We start from the raw sequence: 22,553 nt of genomic DNA on the forward strand, positions 1-22,553 counted from the left end.
AGCTTGGATTAAACTTTGTACACGAATTTATGTACATGTTGAAGAGAAAGTGTAATAGGGACATTAGACTTTAGTTTTCATTTTTAAGGGCAAAGAGCATTATTTATAAAAAAAGTTTTCAATCATGTTGCAAAAATTTAATTTTAACAAATTTGAGAAAAATTGTTTTTTTTTTGCTATAAATGAATTTAAAAAACAACCCTATGTAAATAATTGATATTTATGTTATTAAAAAATATACAGTTTCATATTAAAATTAATAATTACTGTATTTTACATAAGGATTAAAATTCATAATTACAAATTGGACTGATCGAATTTCATACCGGAATTTCCTTCTTTTTTCAACTTTTATAATATTTTAGAAATTTACATTGTTTGTAACTTTCTGAATAATTTACTAAAGCACTTTGAGGGTTGGAAATTTTAAAAATTCTTCTTGATGGTTCTATGTACTTGTTCTTAAAAAAACTTTTGAATTATTCAAAAAGTTGCAACCACGAAAATAGCTAGAGAATTTGTTCATAAATGAAAAAAAAGTTTCGCTAATAAAGGTGAAAATATTCAAATATCCAATCTTATAAAAAATAAATTACTTGAATTCCCTATATATTCATGTATATATAGATATCCTTAATTCGTTATACTTCAAAGTTCTCTTCTTACAAAATATAGACCATTAAGTTCACTTATTCTTTATCTCTATTCGTTATTTTCTCCCTCTCCTAAAAGAATATATATATAGCTTTGAAAGCTTGTGAAACGAGTCAAGTTATAAGTTTGCTCGGGGAAGGTTCGACTACATATAAATTCTCTTCTGAGGTTGAATCTTTACCTTTTCCTCCATACACACTTTTCTTCTTTCTCGTTTTCTTCTTCTCATTGAGAATCCTGTCTAGGCAAACATTCAAGTGGAGTCGTTACCAACGCACTCAATTTCAACCACAGAAGCTATGGATTCGTCAGTGAAAAACAAAAAAAAAATGTGATGAAATGGAAGAGATGATGGAAAAAGCGGAAACACATGTCCTCGATGTGACCTGGTAAAAATTCAAGAGCCATGCTAACACAAGATATTACGTTTAATGGAAATTAAACCGCAGGGTAGTGAAAAATATCACGAGAATCGTAGATCTAATGCAACTTCAAATAGATAATGTTTGCAACCACATCAAATATTTCTAGTGGGTTGTAAATATCATTCCAATCCTGAATAAACTTTTAATTAATTCTCATTTTATTTCTTTTCAATTTTCATTCGTTAGAATATTCTGTTACTGCTGCTTATTGAAGGCATGTAAAAGCAAAAAATTATATCAAGTAATACAAAATTTTTAAAAATGCAATTTGTAACTATTATGAACTTGTACAAAGAGTAGTTACAAATTTTAATTATTCGAAGTCAAGAGAAAAGTTTATTATTGTAATTTGCAGTTTTATCAAAGCTCTTTACTTCAACAATTTTTCAAAGCTGTTACACTTCAAACAATCTGAAGATAAAAAAGGAAAATTGACATACAGTTTCTGAAAAGACTTAACAATAGGAAGAAAATTTAACGATCGAATGATAGAAAAAAATTAACGACTAAAGTTTTTGTCTTTTATTAAAAAAAAAATTTTTTTTCACTTAGCAGAGTAAAATGAAATTAATTATTTCCTCAGATGTGTAAGCAAGATTTATCGTAGACAGTAGTATCATAATTTTAAAGTTGATCATTCAATCAATTTTATTATTTGTAAGCATGGAAAGAGGAAGAAAAACAAAAAAGACTATTAAGAAGACTACCTGAAAGGAAATTACTCTTTTCCATTTTATTTTCTTTTGTATGCAGTGTAGATGGATTCCGTTTGTGATGCTGTCAGACTGAAGCTTTCAACATTCGTGGGTAAATTAAGAAGAAAGAAGCCAATTTACTGGACTTTTGCAACGTTTTGTTCCGTCAAAGTCTACTATGTCTGTGGTTAACGTCCACTTTTACTTATCACCGTATACTCGTCGTTTATATACAGACTTAAATTGTATTTAAAAAGATAAACAAAGAAACATGAAAGGTACTGGCACGTGATTTTACTTGAGAAATGGATTAAAAAAACTTGTTTCAGTTTGCTCTCTATTTTTACTAAATGTTTGTTTTTACTTCTTATAAAAAATTCTTGATATCGAGAAATTTTATAATCAGTTTTTAACAAACATACTTTACTAAATGAAAACTCAATAATACTATTTTGTGTTCATACAGATAAAAAAATTACATTTCCTATAATTAATAATTGAAGCATTAACCTTTAACACTCAATAATTTAACTTCAGGAAACTATGATAAAAAATATGAATAAATCATCAATTGATAATTTTTCATTTTTATCAACCGAAATACATTTTCATTCTAACAAAGAATTTATTTGATATCATCAGAATGCATTGGATCGATTCAATAAAATTAATAAAATATTCACATGGGTAAAAGTATTGCTTTGAAACATGGCCCATCAACACTTGTTTTTTGGAAAGCTGTAATAAATATTAAAGCATTAAACGATCAAGCCAATTAAAATATACGGAAATAATAAAAAATTCTAAATAACAGATATAATTTTATTGAATATATGTAATCAAATAATGTTCGAATACCAAAAATACTTCATTATTCTCCACGTGGAACCAAACTTTTCGGAAAGTCAACTGCAGTTGTTGTTAGTCAGTCAATCATCAAAGATTGTTTAATCTGAACAAATTGTTCTTCAAGAAAAATGGAAATCAATAACAAATTTTCTACATTGTTTCAAAGAGTTGTGATTTATTTTACAATTTATTTTTACAAGTTTCTTGGATTTGCACCCGTTGCTATAAAAATCGTGCCAAACATTGATGAAAGTTTAGCACCACAGTGGCAAGCTTTTTGCTCTTCATCAAAAATAGGAAAAATTTACAACTTGTTTCTCTGTCTACATCATATACTAACGTCATGCTTCTATGTGTTTGAGCGATTAAAATCCTATAAAACCTTAGAATCAGTTGTTCATAAACTTATCCTGCCAATACTTGGCAACTCCATCACAATTATGATTTTATTAGTTTACTGTTTCAAAGAAAAAACAATGATCGAAATCATCAAAAAAATGGTACACTTCGAAAATGAACTTGGAATAAAATTTTCATGTTTTTCTGTCAAAAAAACAAAGTATGATATTTTTAAAAAAATATTTCTATTTTTGGCACCATTGATTATTGTTACTATGAATATTCTTAGGAGAGTGAGTTTCAATAATGACGTAATTCTATCAATACTGTACTTTACACCTGCAATGAATCTTGGTTATTTTTTGACCCAGTATTCATTCGTATTGATTTTTATAAAAAAAAGATTCAAATTCATTAACACACTATTGTTAACTCCAGAAGTAATTGAAGATAAGACAAAAAAACCAACTAGATCTATTTTTGCAAACAGTGAAGAGAATGATCAACTCTTAGAGTATTTCATTTCTCTTCGACACATGAGGCAATTATTGTTCGAAATAGTTCATGATATTTCGAGATTTTATCATTTCTCTAGCTTCATAACGATCACATTCTATAGTAGTTTATTGGTACATACTTGGTATGTTTTGATTACAATATTAACGAGACCATCGATGCCTCTCTACTTAGTCGGATTCTTCTTGTATCTTTTAAATTTAATTCCTTTAATTATAACTACGAATGAAATCACGTTCACTAAAAAAGAGGTTTGTATGAATCTACTCTTAGTTAAAATGTAATTACATTGACTTTAATTTATTTTTGACTTGAATAATTTCAATCAATTTTTTCTTTCTATTTCAGATGTTTGCTACCAGTAATATAGTTCATCAAGCCATGATAAAATATAGTTTAAACGAGAGAATTTCTGGTGAAGTGAGTAAAAAAATGTTTGTAATTAATTTTTTGTTGATAATTTATTGAATTGTTGAACTGATGAATTATTGCTTTGTTTCAGCTTCAACTATTTTCGCAGGAGTTATTAAATCAGAAAAAACGATTTTCTGGGTAAGAATTTTTGTATTGATTATTAACAAGAGTGAACTAGCGTTTTGATAAAGATATAAGTATATTTGGCATGTGCTTTACTTTAGTCAAAAAATCATTAAGGTCGTAACATTTTTTGTTTCCAGATTTTTAATCCATTAGTATTCAAGAAAGAAGTTCAGATGAATCTTTTAGAAAAATATATTATATTCACTCTAAGTAGGGTAAAAAAAAATCTAAAAAAAGATTATGAAATATTTTTTTAATAAAAATCCTAGATATAAATCCTTCTTTGTTTCATTCTATAAAAATATTTTTCTAATTAAATTTCTTCACATCAAAGTAGTAATAAATGATAAAAATTCTTCACACAAATAGAATTTCTTCTAATAACAGAGAAGAATATTTTTCATAAAACTCTACTACGTGATTTTTTTCTAAAAATAAAATTTGAAAAGAAACGTTCTGAAATTCTCATATTAATTCATGACTCATCTAGTCTATACTATTGTCTTTTATCCAGACACACATATGGAGGATTACTAGGTGAATATGACGCCATCAGATTTCCAGTTTGAACGATAGAATAGGGGAGAGAATAGAGAAGGGGTTTATTTTCGTGAAAACAGGGATTTACACGAGGATCCGCAATGATGCTTGGCAAAAAAGACCCATGTGTAAACATCCAATATCTTTTTATCCGTAATCAATAGAGTTATAATACATTTATTACGTTTGCAATCTATTATGTATATTACTATTCATAGTATAGATACATGGTAAATAGGATTTCACTGCCGGTTTGTGACTATATTCATGGTAAAATAGGTATTATGACTATGCTGGAATTTATATATCTACGAGATAAAATGTTCATATTTATTAATTGAGAAATAATAGAAAAATAAATTCATTGAAAAATCGATGCACTCTGCTAATCATTTCAAATTGTTACAGAGTTTGATAAAGTTTCATGAAATTAAAAAACTTTAATAAATTTATTTTCGAAAGTGGAATTAATTAATTACTCAACAAAAATGTTATTAGTGAATATTTTAAACTTTTTAAACCAAAATGAATTATAAAGTATTCAAACAAATAATCTACCTAGCATTTTTATAATTATTTATTAATGAAGTTACTAATTTAATATTGAATGTAACGTACAATTTATCTGATATGAAGTATTAGTGGAATGAGAAAAACTTCTCTGGCATGAAATTCTGATCGACATTACATCACAGCATTTTCTGTATATTGAAGATTCAGAAACGTTCTAGATATTTTGAATACGTGAAAAATTTCAAACTTTTATTGGAGATTCTGAACGTTTTATAAATTTTCTGAAAAGTTATCATATCTCTAATTGCTATAAAAATAAAGCATTATTTTTGAACAATTAAAAAAATCCAAAAAGTTGGAAATTGAATTCTCTTTTAATTTTTCTCTACTAATTCTTATTACATTCAACCACAGAACCATCTAAGATTTATGATTCAAAGTAATTAGTTGCAAAATTTAATATTTCGTAATTGAATATTTTTAAAACCAACAATTAATGAAACAATAAAATAAATCCTCTAGAATAAAATTTTTAATGAAGTAATAACGAGTCAAAAAATAATGAGAAACATTTAAACACAAAATAAGTTGCAACTGGAAATATCAGAAGCATACAAAATGAATAGCTTGAAATAAATCTATCGCATACTATATCCTAAATAAAAAAAAACGGAAAAAATTAATGAACAATAATCGTAAAGTCTGTTTCACAATAGCGTGCATGGTTAGAGATCCATGTACCTACAATGAGTTCCGGAGTCTTTAAAAATGAGAGAAAGCCAAGAAGTAGAGGGCAATGCAGGGGCAATAGCAGCAGGTTGATTGATCGCAACGTCCGACTCCAGCCAACCTGGCGCCAACCCAGCGGCTCTCAGAACTCCAACAGTTCTCCAACAAGTACTAGGTTTCAACCTGATGCTACAAAAGCACGAAAGCACACGCAAGAGAAATAACCATCAAACTGAGTAAACTTGGCGCCGTTGTGAGCAAGAAATGTCGAAAACGACTGGGTTGGGTAGAAAGCCCATTGACTTGACTTTATGTTGACAATTACGATGCAATTACGATAAGACTTACTCGTCGATTCTTCTTCGTAGGCATTGAAAGGAGAATTTGTATTGGTGGCTTTGTGATAAGCGTTGACAGACCAACGTATCAAACTTCTAATCTCTTGAGAAAATTATCTACTTCTTAAGATTTCGATTATTTTTTAATAGACATTAAAGTTGAGTCAAGTCAAAGATGGAAAAAAAAGAGAGAAAATAAACCAAATTTAGAATAAAAGTAAAATAGCAGTTTTTCTCGTAAAAGCTCGGCCTTCTTTTATAAAACAATTTCAAATCACTAAGAAGAAACCCCTAACCAAAAATGATACATAGTATTTTTGAATAACCATTACAGGAAAACTCAACGCAAAAAAAATTAATTTACACTAGACTACTATCTCATTAAAAAAATGAATTACCTTGATCTTTCGACTTCTTTATCTATTGACATTTTTAATGTAAAAACCATTAGTCACAACCAGCTTTAATAGTCGTCAATAATTTATTTTTAGCTTCTAGTTTATTGGATGATCCCCTTACTTTCTTAGCTTCTCTGCTTAAATATACCATAATATTCTACAATTTGCAAAACTATGCTTACTTAATAATTGCTTATGAATATTAAAATCAATGATAAACTTACAGTAATTGAATCAATCACTGCTTTATACGGATCTGTAATAAACTTATATCTTTGCCTTGATGTTAAAATGATATGATTATACATATTAATTATTTTAGGAAAGCACTTAATTAATCAATTATTTGTTTATTTTAAGCAAACTAACTCGATGAGTCATTGAATTTAGCTAGTATGTACATGGTATGCAGTTATATTGGTATTGAAGTGGAAATAACCGTGAATATAGATGGATCGATGGAAATCTCTACCATCAAACATTCATGACCACAGCTTGGATACAACAACGATCAGTACATGGAATCAGAATTTCATAACACAGACCTTCTTAATGAACAATAAAAAATGTTTTTATATCAAACAATTAGGATAAAATGTTTAGAACCAAATGATTAATTCATTAAATTATTTACGATTTTTTAAAACTATAAATTATACCTATTAACTTTTATTGTTTTTTTTTGAATGAATAATTTTTTAAATTGATCATATAAAAAAGCTGGTTATTTTTATCTTAAAATGGTTTGTATCACGATTGACAATTTATTTCATTTACTATTTAGATTGGATTTATATAATACTCACAATGATAATAATGTCAAGTTTTTGCTGATGAAGCTTAATTTTTATGAGAGGTAACAGAAATATTTTCTGCTGATACAATCACTCGTTTATAGACTTGTCACTATGTCATATCAAAAATTTGATTTACAATTTCAATCTTCACAAAATTTTCACTTTTTAGTTTGCAAGGGTGCAGATATTTGAAACTAAAAAATCAAAAGATGTTAATGAAATTTTTCGATTAAAAAAAAATTGAGTCAGTCATTTTTTAATCGTTTTTCAATAACTGAACTAAATATCCATGCACTTTATAATGATGTTCTATGATCAAAATCAATATTGATTTTTGATATTTCATAGAATAATTATTTTTGAATATTTTTGTCATATATTTGTCAATAATTTTCAATCTAAAAAATATTTAATACAATTTTTTTCAAAATCATCTACTGTTCTTTAAGGGAGATAGAAATGTTAAATAATTAAAAATAAATTTAAATATTAGTTTTTTACTGTTCATAATGCATTGCTGCATTTTGTGCATCTTGAAAGTCCAAAGTTTCTTCAGGGAAAAAAAAACTTGATACAATGATACTTGTTCTACATCAATGATAGCAAAAGTAATTGAAGTAATGCTCTTGTCAAACATTGCACACGTCAGTTACATGAAGTACATCAAGTTTCTCATCATGAATTCGTGAGCCAAAAACGCAAAACTTTCAAGTAGTGCCAAAGGAGAAGTGAGTTAAAGTAGAGCAATTCAGAGAGTTGGAAGATAAAAGTGCACACAAAGATAGAAAAATGGAAAAGAGATGAGTGTAAGATAAAAAGTACAAGAGTAGGGGGTAAAAATTTGGATTAGATTTGAGGAGTATGTTTGGTGGAGAGGGAAATGAGTGACATAGGAAAACGAAAGCATAGACCACTTCGTCACGCTCGAGAAAAGTCCAGTATAGTAAGAGAGCATCGTGGAAGCGTTTGTACTAGTTTACACGAGTGGTAGTTCTCAAATATATCCAGTGGAATTTTATATCTCTCTTGTACCTTTGCACTGCACACAGAAATATGATGATTCTCTTAGTAGAGAAGCTGAAACTTTGCGTTTTTGCTGTGAAAATAAAAGGAAACACGAGTGACGGGTTAGACTTTTTAAGGACCGTTGACCTACCCTAGTATTATAACTGAAATATGTAACCAGACTTTTTCTGCTTACTTTTAATTAATGTACATTACATTTTTTTTTAATTTTTATCACATAAACAATAATAATAATTTTTAAAACTCCTTACTTGTTAAGATGAAATTGCAATGATTAAAAATTCCCTGGAAAATTATACTCTAATAGTAATTAAAAGTAACCTTAAAATTTTTCAAAAAATAAAAAAAAATTAATATTAGAGTAGATGAAGTAACTTGAACTACTATCAAGCGAAAAAATTATGTAGTACTTTATATTTTATGGATATAAAATAACAGTGTCGTTGTCAAAGTAGAAGAGAGGAGTTTTATTTTACTGGTGGTGCTTTATGTTGATCTTTTATTAACATTACAAAGTATGTGTAATGAAGTCACTACAAGGGAATAAAATATTCTGACTACAAATGAACTTACTTTAACTCATAAAAGTAGTTCGTGCTATTACTATTATACTTACATACATACTTACATAACCTACATAACAGTTGCAAGAGCAAAGTTTGCTGTTACATACAGTAAGTCTATGATACTTTGATTCATAGGTGACAGTTTATTAACTCTTCATACTTTTCAAAATATAAAATAATTTTTTATTTACAATAATAAATAATGATTTTCACGAGAATGATTAATTTTTATTTTTTACACACAATAAAAAAAACTTACAGAAATTTTTTTAATTCGATAGTTTTTATCAATAAATTAGAAAAAGTTTTAAACTGTGGATCGACGTAAAATTCTAGACATCCATTCTAGGGATATCATTGAATCATTACAAATAGTTTGATGCTTTATGTTGAGCTAAAATTTTAGTTGGAAGTTATTTCTGATTCGTAAAAATATCTAGAAAGAATCCCAATGCCATTACCAATAACCAATAACTTCCTTGGATACCTACTTTAAACCTTTTTTAGTTTCTTATTAATCCTCTTGATTGGTGAAATTCTGAGTTCATAAACTTAACATTATAAAGATGTTCTACATCGAATCCTGATAAAATAATTATCAGTAGCAAAATGAAAATGAAATTAATGCAACCTATTTTGCACATCATACAAATAATGATAATTATGAAACTGCAGTGGAATTTAATTCAATTAACTCAGTTGCTATTTTTTGGAGTCTCTCAAGAACATCATATACAAGAATATTTGTTCTAAATGTAACTGAAAAATAGAGAAGCTCTTTAGAAAGCTTTTTTAGAAACTTCCGGTGTCTTTTAGAAGATTAAAAGAGTGCGAAGTGGTGTAAAGTCGAGTGTGTTTGAGAAAATAAAAAAGGACAAATGAGTAAAGAGAGAAAGAGAAATACAATTTCAAGCAGACCAAGAACGTGATTGGTGTGGCCCCGAGGTAAGTGTAAAATGCGTGACAATGGATGTGAAAGACAAGCCATGGTAGATAACATTGCATTTCGCTTTTTCTCTCATCGAGCCTGGCACTCTCATTCTTTTTTATTGCAAAGCTGAAGGAGCATTCAGGTCGACTGAAAGGTAGACCAGACGATATTTTTTTATTCTGCTTTTTCTCCACAACTTTCTACAGGTCACAAATGAATTGAAGTCAGCAATTTCAACGGTTCTTATCGTGCATTCAAGCGACATTTTAATCTTTCTTTATGGCAAGTTTCAATTCAATTCGAAAAAATATTATTTATTTTTATATTATGCAAAATAGATGAATCGTCTTTGATAGGTGTTCTATACGGTGTGATAATCTATTAATTGTTATTATAAAATACACTCAAATGTAAGTCTCCATGTGTTTATGATTTGAATATATCTTCCTAATTGAAAATTAGAAGGTGTAGTGAAACTTGCATGAGTAATTCACCTTGATATTTGCTGAATGAAATATACAGTGAGAAAATTCCTAAATAACTAGCTTTTAACTGTATAATATTCATACTAAATAAATATTAGAGTGAAAAGTTATCCATCTTGCGATTTGAGCAGTAAAAACTGAATCCAAACTAACTAAGATTTGTTCTTTTTGGAGTATTTTACATTAAAAATTAAATAATTTTATCTAAATATTATACATAATGTAAAAAAATAAAACTATTTGTATACAAATCGTATATTTCGGCTTTAATCATATAATTTTACATGTAATTACATAATAGTGCTAAACGGAGAGAACTTTTTCACTAAATGTAAGTGTAAAAAGTGATAAGTCCACGTTTAAAAATGTAGAAGTAAAAATATTTCTGTTCAACTGTGAATTTTGGGTTATCGTTAGTAATGATTTTACTAAGACACCTCTTGAGTATCAAGTTAACTTTGTAACGATAGACAGAAAGGTTCTCAATCCGCGTCGACTGCTGTAACTCGACGCAGTGTCTTGTTAAAAGAGAAATTGAAAATAAATAAATTTTTAGGTTTTGGGGTTTTATTTGATTTAATATAATTATTAAAATTAAATAAAGGGGAGCAAATATAAAGTAAGATTCCCCAATTCATAAATAAATTTCAAATGAGAATAAAAATAAGTTAAGCGCCAAGTAGGGAAGACAATAAGGCTCTACCTACTAAAATAATAAAATTATAATTAAAAAAAATAACCTTGGAAAATTTATTAAATATTAAACCAGCTAGTTTTTACAATCAAATATTAAAAATAAAGCTTGAGAGTTCGTGGAGTGTGTTATCACTGGTGGTCACTCAAATTCCGCTCGAATAATTAATTCCATATATTTAATATTCTTGAATGATACTTTACTACTAATGCAACGCGTCTAAGGACTTGAAAGAAGTCTTGAGCACTTACACACTACTCCGGAACGCCATTCGCTGGCAAAATATTCCTTCAATCCTAAGATATGTCGGGATGCCGCAATTATTCATTAATTAAAAATCATCAAATGTAATTCACGTCAGCCGCTAAATAACAGAATCTCTAATCACGATGGAATTGCCAACAATTCTTTGTAGGTTCTTGCACGCAGCTTGACGGATTAAATAAATAAATCAATCTACAATAAGAAATATGAATCATCAAAGTTACATAACACGTAATGAGTTTCTTTCTGAATAAAAATGATTCTACCAAAGTGGCTCAAATTACATTACAATAATTAAGTGTCAAAAAGATTTTACAATATATCTTTCGAATGTAAAATAATAATATATCAATCAAATAATTAGATCAATCAAACATCGATTAAATGATTACTCATAAGTCTAAGAAAATGATAATTCCCAATCTCAAGGGACATTTAGAGGTACGGTGCGACAAAAACTCGTTGCTGCAAAATTCCTAACGGCGTTTCTTAATCACTCAAATAATTATACTATAAAAATTACGTCACACAACCACGCTCGCTATACAATAATAGTAGATCCATTAGCAGAAATAAAGATACCGCTTACGAGTGACGTCCCACGTTACACCCAGGGTCAGCAAATGGCTCCCTTTGTAGCTGTCGTTGATCTACTCCACCACCAATGGCTGGATATCCAGGTTAACTGAATACTTTCCCCAATGATTTCCTTCTGACCACCAACGACTTCTCCAAAAGTGAGAATAAACCCGATGATACAATAGATCTTCTCTCAAACTTCACGAACGGTCGCTTTTGTATAATTAATTTCAAGACTCACAAAACACAGTGATGTCTCTTCGGTACAACAAAGTAATGCCGAGTGAAGCTTTTGAAAATCAATAGATTTCTCATTACTTTTTAATTAAGAGTAGGGCAAAGGGTTTAATTACGACCCATTTATAATGTTAATTTTGATCAACTATTGATCATTTCATTGATTGAGAATGAGTAGGTCGGTAATTATTGACGCGACCTCCCATGATAACTTTACGGTAGTGTTAGGTGTCGTCTTTTAGCTATTTCCTTAATCAACTGGTAGAATAATGAGGGGATACGTGACGGATGATCCTCGCCATAAGACGTCGTGTTACAACTTACAAGAACTCAAAATTTATCGAGTAGAAATATTTTTACTTCTAAATTTTGAAACGTTGACTAATCACTTTTTGCATTTACATTTAGTAAAAAAATTCTCTCCGTGAATAATAATTTTACAAGAATAATTTTTAATCGACTGAAATGATAAATCTAAGAATATTTTTCTATTATCTTTAAAAATTTTATGATTTTACAATAATATTGATCATCTTTCAACAATGATTACAATTCGTAATATTTGTAGTAACATCAATATTATCATTTTTACTCACTAAGAAAAGTATTACGCGTCATACTATTTTCCGCCGTTTTCACTTCAATGAATTATATATCCCAAAAAGTTAATAACCTGATTAAGTAAGTAATAGTAATGATGTTATTTTTTATTTATGTTTGATCGAATATATATATTATTATATTTCTCATTAGATTTCAAGAGAGTGACTCTGTTTCCATAAATTGCATGTACGCCCAAGCAAACCGATCCAAATGGAATGGAAAGAGAAGATAAACTACAGTTGATTGGTCAATGATCCAAATACGAAAATGGCTTGGATAGTATGAAGGCCCAATGATAGTTGAGAGGTACAATGATGATTAAATTACATCTCTATAAAATATTTTGAAAATTTCTATTTCCGATGTAATTTAATCCAGATAGAAGATTGACAGAATAGTGATGTCTGTTCTTTTATACAAATAATAAAAATAAACTTTAATCTACTAAATCGATAAAAAATTCATATGGCGATTGGACGACAAATATGAAAAATTAAAAATTTTGATTAAATTCAATGATTGGGATCCTGTCAAAGTACGTAATTAAATCAGAGCTTTCGTTATTCATTCATGTATATCGCAAAATTGATTTGTAGATTCATAAAACCAGTCCTAAAAATATTATTCAATGTAAAGTATTAAAATTATTTTAGTTAATATAAATCAAGATAAAAATAAATAATTCTAACGAAAAGAAAATTTAAAAAGTAAGCTTTTTCAATTTTTTAGACCTCTAAATATTAATAGAAAAATATAGAAAAGGTTTACACGGACATATTATCAATAAAGAAAAATTGAAAACTATCGAAAATGGTAAATTGGAATTTTTGTTTGAAACCTATCTATCACCTTGTTTTGGATTATTCGCAATAAACGATCAAAAGGGATAAAAATAAATATTGTAATGTACTTTATTCTCATGAATGCCAAATATTAAATTGGAGCAAAAAGAGGATTTGCAATCAGGAAATGGCGCTATAAAACCCGGAAAAATTTTAAATTTCACTTTTGTCAACAGTTCGATAGAACACACACGTTAACAGACTTTTGCAATATTCAGAAATAAATAAAATTCAAAAGTTACCAGAGTAAATTTTATAATATTAAAAAAGTGAATCTAACTTTCGAAAAAATACAAATTTATATAAACAGGAAAAAAAAATTAAAATAACTAATTACTTTTATTTTTACTATATCAGAGTAACAAAAAAGAATAAAAATTTTTTTAATCATTGATTAATCTAAAAAATACGGAAAATATTTGAATCGTAGTCAATACGAGTGCTCGCGATATTTTATCGAAAAAAAATCTGAAAATATCACGATCGAATGATAAATAGAGAATACCACATTTGTCCGAAGTATACCTACATTTTAGTGATCGTTTCGCATTCTGAATAGCCATTCATCCGAGATTCTATTTTCGGATAATGTCTAAACAAGAAATGCGCCGTCGCACGACAGGGATGCATTCTCTCTCATCAACAACCTAACAGGATGAATTCAATCGATTTAGAGTAATCGAAAAATAAAATCGTCAAAATGCGTTTACGATAATCCGATTTCAAGGAACAATACAATAATAACTTTTTAAAATTCTTTTTGTAGACTCATAATGCATAATAGAATTTTACTATTGTTGTTTGTAATATATTGATAAAAATAAATAATAACTAATCAATCTTTAAAAATAAACAACATTATAAAAAAAAATATTTTTACTAAACATCCATCTTTTCTGACATTTATAACACATGTCTGCATATTCAACGCTTATTTTTATTTTTTTTTACATGTAGTAATGTTGAAAAAATTTTATAACTTTGAAAAAAGTTTATGAAAAAAAAAATAAATTCAAAAATTTGTAAAAATGATTATATTTTACACTGAATAAAATTTAATTAAAAAATTAAGTTAAAATAATTGAAACGTGATAAAATGACATCCTAATTAAAATTCTATCATCTTAATAAAACTGATCATGCTCTCATAAAGAAATCACATCTTAATGAAAGGAATCTTGATGATAATTTATTTATTTTCATCTTCGACTCTGATGATGACCCTGGAATAATATGGTACGAATACGACAAGATTCTATCTAAGAGCTCGTACTATTTCCATGAAGAAGAGGATAGAAATTGGCACGATTCCCAGCCAACTTAAATAACGCCTTCCTAACTTTTTCTCTTCTTAACGTTCCAGATATCGATCCTTCAATTCTTACAAAATTCAACCTCACATTACACTATAACTCTTCGACTTGCACCTGTTCCTATTCTTCTAACAAAGTACCTGTAAATTTTTATAACTAATATCATTGTAATGTTCTTCCATTTATTACAGCAGATTCAGAGTGCGAATAAAAGGATTATAGGATTCTCATTAATAATCATCATATTGCAGAGACAATAACTCAATATATGGTGACAAAAATTATTTTTTCAAAAAAAAAAAATTGAAGAACATCACAAATTGGGGATCGATTTCACTTGTTTGTAATCTATCAGTTGCACGTGCGCATTGGAACATAATTAATGTAGCTTTTTTTATAACAAAACCCGTCTACCATATCACTTTAATTGATTGAAAAAGTAGTTATGAAGGAATAAAAAAGATAAAATTAGAAAAATAAATAATAAAGAACGATAAATGTCTACTTTGCATTTTCACTTTAATGCCTGCATAACAAGATTCTGCCTGTGGTAGATTTATGCGAGGTATTAGGTTTCACAGGAAAGCTAAAATACAGCTTGTGGAACTTACATTGACATATCATTGACTTTTTGGGGATTTTTATAAATTCCAGTTCAAATAAAGTCATATTTTTATTCTTCAATTCAATTATTTCTTCATTTTCAACTATTTTTCTTTTCATTTAATAAATAATGACGTTCATTGACGAACGCTAAACTGTGACAAATAATAAGGTAAAGTAATTAAATTTGTTAAAACGTTTATTGAGTGATTAATTACTAAAAATTAATTGAAAATCTTTTATTAATAATAGGTGAAATTATTTGGTGTTTAAAAAAATTCATTCAGATATTTGAAAAATAATTTTTCATTTCACAGATGAAATATTATTTAATTACTTGAAAATAATTGGATTTTGTTGTTTAACAGATTGTTATATTCACAACGAGATTACCATTTGAAATTTAATCTTCAACAAAAAGTACATTTGTTTTTTTTTATTTTGATATCTGCAATATTTATTTAAATTTAATTATGCTACCATTCCGATACAATACACAGATAAGATATTTGTTTACATTTAATATAATATTTATTTGGCTAAAATTTCAAATCAAATTTGCATTCATATATAAACTTAAATAATTCATGAACCCATATTTATATAAAGCACGATTGTCAATAAATCCTCGATATCCATCTCACGATCAATATAAATAAAGAATAAAATAGTTTTCCCAAAAAAAAAGAATTTTTATATTTTTATGCATCTTGAAATTTTTTATGTCATTTTAAAGCGAAAAAAAATCAATTTTCTCATTTAACAATATTAGATATTGATAAAAATCCCAAAGTATATCTCTAGAAAACACCTCTAAGGTAAGGTTAACCCATGTCAAACTAACAAAAAAGGAAATAAGAACTGTTGTTGGACAAACAGTCTTCGATCACGATAGCAAACTCTAGAAGACCTTCTCAAGGGAATAGATCACATACGTTGCTTTGGTACTACTAAAGCCTTTTGCCTACTTTCGCACGAGTCATTTTCAATTCCGTACAAGTTTCTCTATTGTTGGCAAATATTTTATCTCACTATATTACTGTTGAGTAATCGAACTTAAAGAATGAAAAGGAAAAATTAGTGAAGGAACAGAAAAAAGGAGCAAGATCTTCCAAGCTGTTCTCTTGGGAATCTTTCTCAACCTCGATCTACTCATTTAATTCGATACTAAGTCTCAATGGACTTCCTACTATCTTACTTGAATCAATACAATTTTTTTCCTCTGATACGCAAAGAATGGAATTTTTAAAAAATCATTTGAAAGTGTACTTGAGAAAATCTGGCTTATTTGAAAACTAAAAAAAAAAATGATTAAGTGGAAGGAATAATAGATCGTTGAAGAATGAAATTCTGTGAAATAATGAAGAATAATTCAGTAGTAGTATCAAGTAGTGATAGAGGTTAATGGTTGGGCACAAAAGGACCAACTGATCGATCAGGAAGAGCGTATACACGATAACAAGGAATGTAAACTTGTATCCAGACTAAAGAGCCCATTTGCCATTTATAATAGAAGCACATCAAGCAGCTGGTTCAACTTAATTACTAGAAGCTGACTGGTGAAGGGGTGTAGATCCTGTAATACTGGCAAGTGACTTATTGAAGCATAGGGATATCGATTAACTGACGTGAGACGGCATGTTCAAGAGAACGTAAAACTTGCTGAAGACAATTTGTTGCTCCATGAAAGAAGATAAACCTAAACAAAGTTCTCTTTTCAAATGATATACTTTTATTTTCATTCTTTTGTGTTAAAAATTTTTGTTAATTTATTCTCTTTGTGATTTTCATTTTGTTTTAATAAACAAGTTTTTTGTTAATTTTATTTTATTACGAACGAAGTTAATGAAGTGAAATGCTTTATTCAGCTCTTAATGAAGTATCCATTGAAGGTATATTTGTGTAGAAAAAATTTTATCTATGTAATTAAATTTTTCTTTTTCCAAAAATATCAAATGATGAATACAAAATTTTTTTAAAAAAATGTTTTAAAATAAAAAACAGTAATAGCCAATTGAGTTATAAAAATACAAGAGTAAAAAACGAAAGAAAAACATACATTCTATTGTTCTCTTAATTTAATTGTGATGGAAGTAATCATTTTAAACAGACTATATTTTACATGAAAATACTCAAATAATCAATAAATATTCGATAAAGAATTTAATAAAACAATAATTATAACAAACTAAGCGAGATAAAATTCAATAGTATTTCTCATCATCACTTGATAAATCCGAGAACCTCAAGAGCACTTCAATTCATATCGTGATTGATGATTGATTAAATTTGTGAGCTAACAATGGCAATGCCAATAAATCGGATTATTACGTAATCCTTTGCTCTACTGCCTACGAAACATCAATTTATGCTCTAACGAAGTGCAGATTTTACCCACTTAGTTTGTTTCATACTCCATCAGCACTACTACTAATGATATAGTCAGTTTTGAGGAATTTTTAATCCTACAAAAAGCATCTAAATAATTCTCACAAAATTATTTATTATATAATAATAAAAATCATCACAGCATTATCATTTTTTAAAGTCCACTGTGATTATTATTTTATTTGCTTACATGCAGACATCAATTTATCATCCAATCTGATCTAATATTATATCATGCACAATAAGAAAAAGAACTTGACACTAAAATAATTAAGATGTTCATCAGGGACAATTAAATACGAACAAAGTCGTGCAAAAAATAAAGATAATGAAAATAACTCAAATAAAATTTAAAGAGAATTGTTTTTCTTGAGTTTCAATGTAGTTGAAGACTTTGTTTCAACTCATTCAGAATAATGTATGTTAAAAACAATTATTTCATATTCAAATATGAAGCGTCCAAAGCTCACTTTGCATAATACGTATTCAGTATTTTCATTGATATGCACTGGACAGACAAGGTTTCAATGAAATAATCATGTAAATTTATAAAACGTCTCTTCATCTAATCTTTCACATGCACATGATGATTTATCACTCGAATGGCCTTTGCACAATTCAAAATAAACACTTGCTACTTATATCAATTGCTGCAGTTATCAGCCAACGTTCGTTGGTCATCAGTAGTGAGTTTTTATATCCAACAAATTTAACTGAATAAATCTGGACTCAAAAAAAAAACATTGTGTGATAAATATTCAAAATGGATATTTACATTACATCTTCATTAATAATTGGCTTTCTGTTAGTAGTTTATTACTACTTGGCTCAAAAATTAAAATACTGGGAAAAAAGAAAAATACCTACAGCAACGACTAAATATGTTCCATTTTTCGGACACTTGTGGCCACTCATAACATGTCAAAAAAGTCTCGGCAATATCTATGAAGATTGTTATAACTCAGCACCTAATAGCAGCATGGTTGGTGTCTATAATTTTGGAACTCCTGAATTATTACTTCGTGATCCAGAATTGATAAAAACCGTTCTTCAAACCAATTTTGTTAGTTTTGGAAGGACTATGGATTTCATAGATCACGATAAAGAACCACTACTAAGCAAGAATCCATTTTTCAATGAAGGAGAAGAATGGAAGAAACAACGTTCAATATTGACAAATACAATGTCTACAGCAAAATTAAAAAATATGGCAATGGGAATGAATGAAGTTTATGTTAAATTAGATACATATCTTCAAGAAAAGATCAAATTGAATGCAGGATTTTATGAAGTTAAAGGAGAAGACCTGTTTGGACGATTCACATCTGAAGTTGTAGCTAAGGTGGGCTTCGGAATCGATGGGAATTCATTCACAGACAATCCAGGAAATTTCTTTGAACTGGTTAAGAAGGTATTTGAACCAACTGGTCTAAAAGCATTCAAACAATTAATCGCATTTTTTTTTCCGCCACTTGGTAAAATTGTTGATGTTAGATTTATTCCTACTGAGCTAGATAAGTACCTCAGAAGTGTAGTAAGAGAGATTTTAGACGTTAGAAAGAAGAGTGGCATTCGCGGCAATGATTTCATTCAACAAATAAATGATGTTTTCGAATCAGATTCACAAGAATTTGATGAGCTTAGTGTAACAGCATATGCAGTATCATTTATGATTGATGGATACCTCACAACAAGCTTCACTCTAAGTGTAATAGCACTCGAATTAGCTGTTTATCCTGAAATTCAAGAAAAATTGAGAAAAGAGATCAAAGATGTCTTGAAACATCATGAGAATAAAATTACCTATGAAACTATTCAAGACATGAAATACATGGACTTGGTAATTCACGAGTCAATGAGATTTCGATCAGTACTGTCGACATTTACAAGAGTATGCACTGAAGAATTTAAACTTGCTGGCAATGATGGTCTTGAGTGTGTCGTTCAACCTAACAGTAAAATAGTTGTATGTCCGGTTGGATTACACACTGATCCTAAGTATTGGGAGAATCCTCAAATATTTAATCCTGACCGTTTCAAGGATGGAAATAATAATTTCAATAAATATGTCTTTTTTCCTTTCGGAGTTGGTCCCAGGATATGTCCTGGTCAGAGAATGGCTATGTTGCAAATGAAAGGTGCTTTAACAAAACTTCTGGATAATTATTCTTTAGAGCTCTCATCCAAGATGAAACTGCCTATTGTTGATGATGTAACAAGTATGCTTAATACTGCAAAAGGTGGAACTTGGCTCAAAATTAAACCTTTATAGCTTAATTTTTTCATCGACTGAAAAGTTTGATATAAATAATAAATAAAACATCAATAATTTTGTTAAAAATAGTTTTTAAATAAATAAATTTTGTTGAAAAAGAAATCTGTTCGGTTTTTTCTCTAAAAACAATTCAGATTGTATAATAACCTTATACCACCTAAAATTATTATAAATAATTTCTTAGGATTAAATCAATAAAATGAAGCCAGAAAAATATTAATAAGCGATAAGTCATTAATAATTAAAGAGTTGAAAAATTGTCTGCTAAAACACTATCAATTTTTATATTTATATTCTTTCTCATAGATAATTCACTTGTAATTCCCCGATGAACTCAACTGGATGATAACAATGACATCGAAAAATTATCTGCTCTGTAACAAAATCTCTTGTATACACTGCTGATGATAAAAATATACGTACCGGAAAACATACTTTCAGTTGAAATCAAACTGTTACACAGCAATGTGACATAAAGAATCAAAAATGGAATTATTAAAATTATTTCTCTGTGCAATTACAGTTATTATAATCTACTTAGTGATTTATTTATATAAACAAAAAATACCATGTTTAGATAAACGAATTCCATGTGTGAGTGGTGTACTGCCATTAATTGGACATAATTTACCAATAATAATAATGAAAGAGAGTTTTATAATAATGTTTTATAAATTTTATAACCAACTACCAGATAGCAGTATCATTAGCTACTACAACTTTCGAACTCCAGGAATAATAATCCGTGATCCGGAATTAGTTAAAACGATCATGTTAAGTGGATTCGATAAGTTTAGTAAAAACACATCGACATTAGATGCTAATTTAGATCCATTACTAGCAACGAATCCTTTTTTCGTTGATGGTGATGAATGGAAAACCAATAGAACTATCTTACTACATGGATTATCCAGTCGAAAACTTAAGCTAATGGCTCTTCAAATTCGTGATGTTAGTGCTAAATTCACAGCATATCTTAAATCAGAGACGAATGGACAGGATACAATCTCAGTTAATTCTATAGAGTTACTGTCTCGTTTTACTGCAGAAGTTGTGGCAATTGCAGCGTTTGGAATTGATGGAAAATCATTTACTAAAGAACCTCGAACTTTTGAGACTATGATAAGACCGATGCTAAAGCCAGGAAGTTCTAAAGAGTTTATCCACATTTTGACATTTTTTTTTCCTATTTTAGCTAAATTGTTTAAAATTCGATTCATGCCTAAAGAAATAAATGATTATTTCTGTTTTATTGTTGAAAGTGTTTTAGAATCAAGAAAGAAGAGCCTAAAATATACTGATGACTTCCTTCACCAAGTTTCAGAAATGTGTAGAACTTCATTAACTGACGTTGTTGATACGCATGCAGTAACTTCACATGCAGCTTCTGTTTACCTTGATGGATATATTACTTCAAGCATTGCATTAATACTAAGTGCTTATCAAATCGCAGCACACCCTGAAGTTCAAGATAAAGTTCGTCAAGAAGTGAGAGAAGTTTTTAAAAAATACCCTGATGGAATATCGTATGAGATGCTTCAGGATATGAAATATTTAGAACAAGTTATCAACGAATCGTTAAGGATATTTCCACCACTTGGATATTTAGGGAAAGTTTGTACTGAAGAATTCAAATTAGTAGGTAATGATGGCTTAGAATGTGTGGTTTACCCAGGAACAGAAGTGATAATTCCTGTTATGGCATTACACCACGATTCAAAGTTCTGGGAAAACCCAGATGAATTTGATCCAGATCGATTTAGTGAGGAAAAGAAAAATAACCACCACAAATACGTTCATTTGCCATTTGGAACTGGACCTAGAATATGTGTGGGAAGAAGACTGGCTCTGATGCAGATAAAAGCAGCTCTTGCTACATTAATACGGGACTATGCTATCGATGTTCATCCAAAAACCGATGAACCTATTAGAGTTCATCCTTTATCAGGACTCTTTACAAGTCCTCATTGTGAAATCTGGCTTCGCATCAAGCCTCTTTCAAAAGAATAATTGAAAAATGTACTGATTGGATTGAAAAAAAAATTTATATGATAACGAATGAATGAATTGAAGTGAAAATTAGTTGCTCTAGATTTTTTAACAAAGAAATAAATTAAGTAATAATTAATATTTCAATGTAGTGATTTTTAATAGTATAACATTTTATATAATATTCATGAAAACATTATGCAGAGGAAAAAAAACCAGTTATCATAAAAAACTTTTCTTGATATTCATCTATATATACTTCTTTTTATTGATTTATCTTTTTCAATTTATTGCTAAAAAAATGTTCGAAAAAAGTATTTACATAAATACGAAATTTTTATCTATACTACTAAATAATTTTTAATAAAATAAGCTGAAATTTATATTTAATTAGTTGGAATACGATATATTTATCAATAAAGATG

The 22,553-nt window shown here is 28.5% G+C and overlaps 2 protein-coding genes across 8 annotated transcripts in view; one reads left to right on the forward strand and one right to left on the reverse strand.

Moving 5' to 3' along the window:
- Window positions 1–22,553, reverse strand: part of LOC118066265 (protein Fe65 homolog) — a 115,373-nt gene that overhangs the window by 80,133 nt on the left and 12,687 nt on the right. The window lies entirely within an intron of this gene.
- On the forward strand, window positions 18,506–22,456 carry LOC118066278 (uncharacterized). Its single transcript, XM_035082199.1, has 2 exons — window positions 18,506–20,135; window positions 20,613–22,456. The coding sequence occupies exons 1-2, from the start codon at window positions 18,628–18,630 to the stop codon at window positions 22,147–22,149; spliced, it is 3,045 nt and encodes a 1,014-aa protein (XP_034938090.1). The 5' UTR covers window positions 18,506–18,627; the 3' UTR covers window positions 22,150–22,456.

Source organism: Chelonus insularis, unplaced genomic scaffold, assembly GCF_013357705.1.
Source record: "Chelonus insularis isolate UGA/USDA-ARS -01 unplaced genomic scaffold, ASM1335770v1 contig_339_pilon, whole genome shotgun sequence".
In the NCBI taxonomy this organism is placed as follows: domain Eukaryota; kingdom Metazoa; phylum Arthropoda; class Insecta; order Hymenoptera; family Braconidae; genus Chelonus; species Chelonus insularis.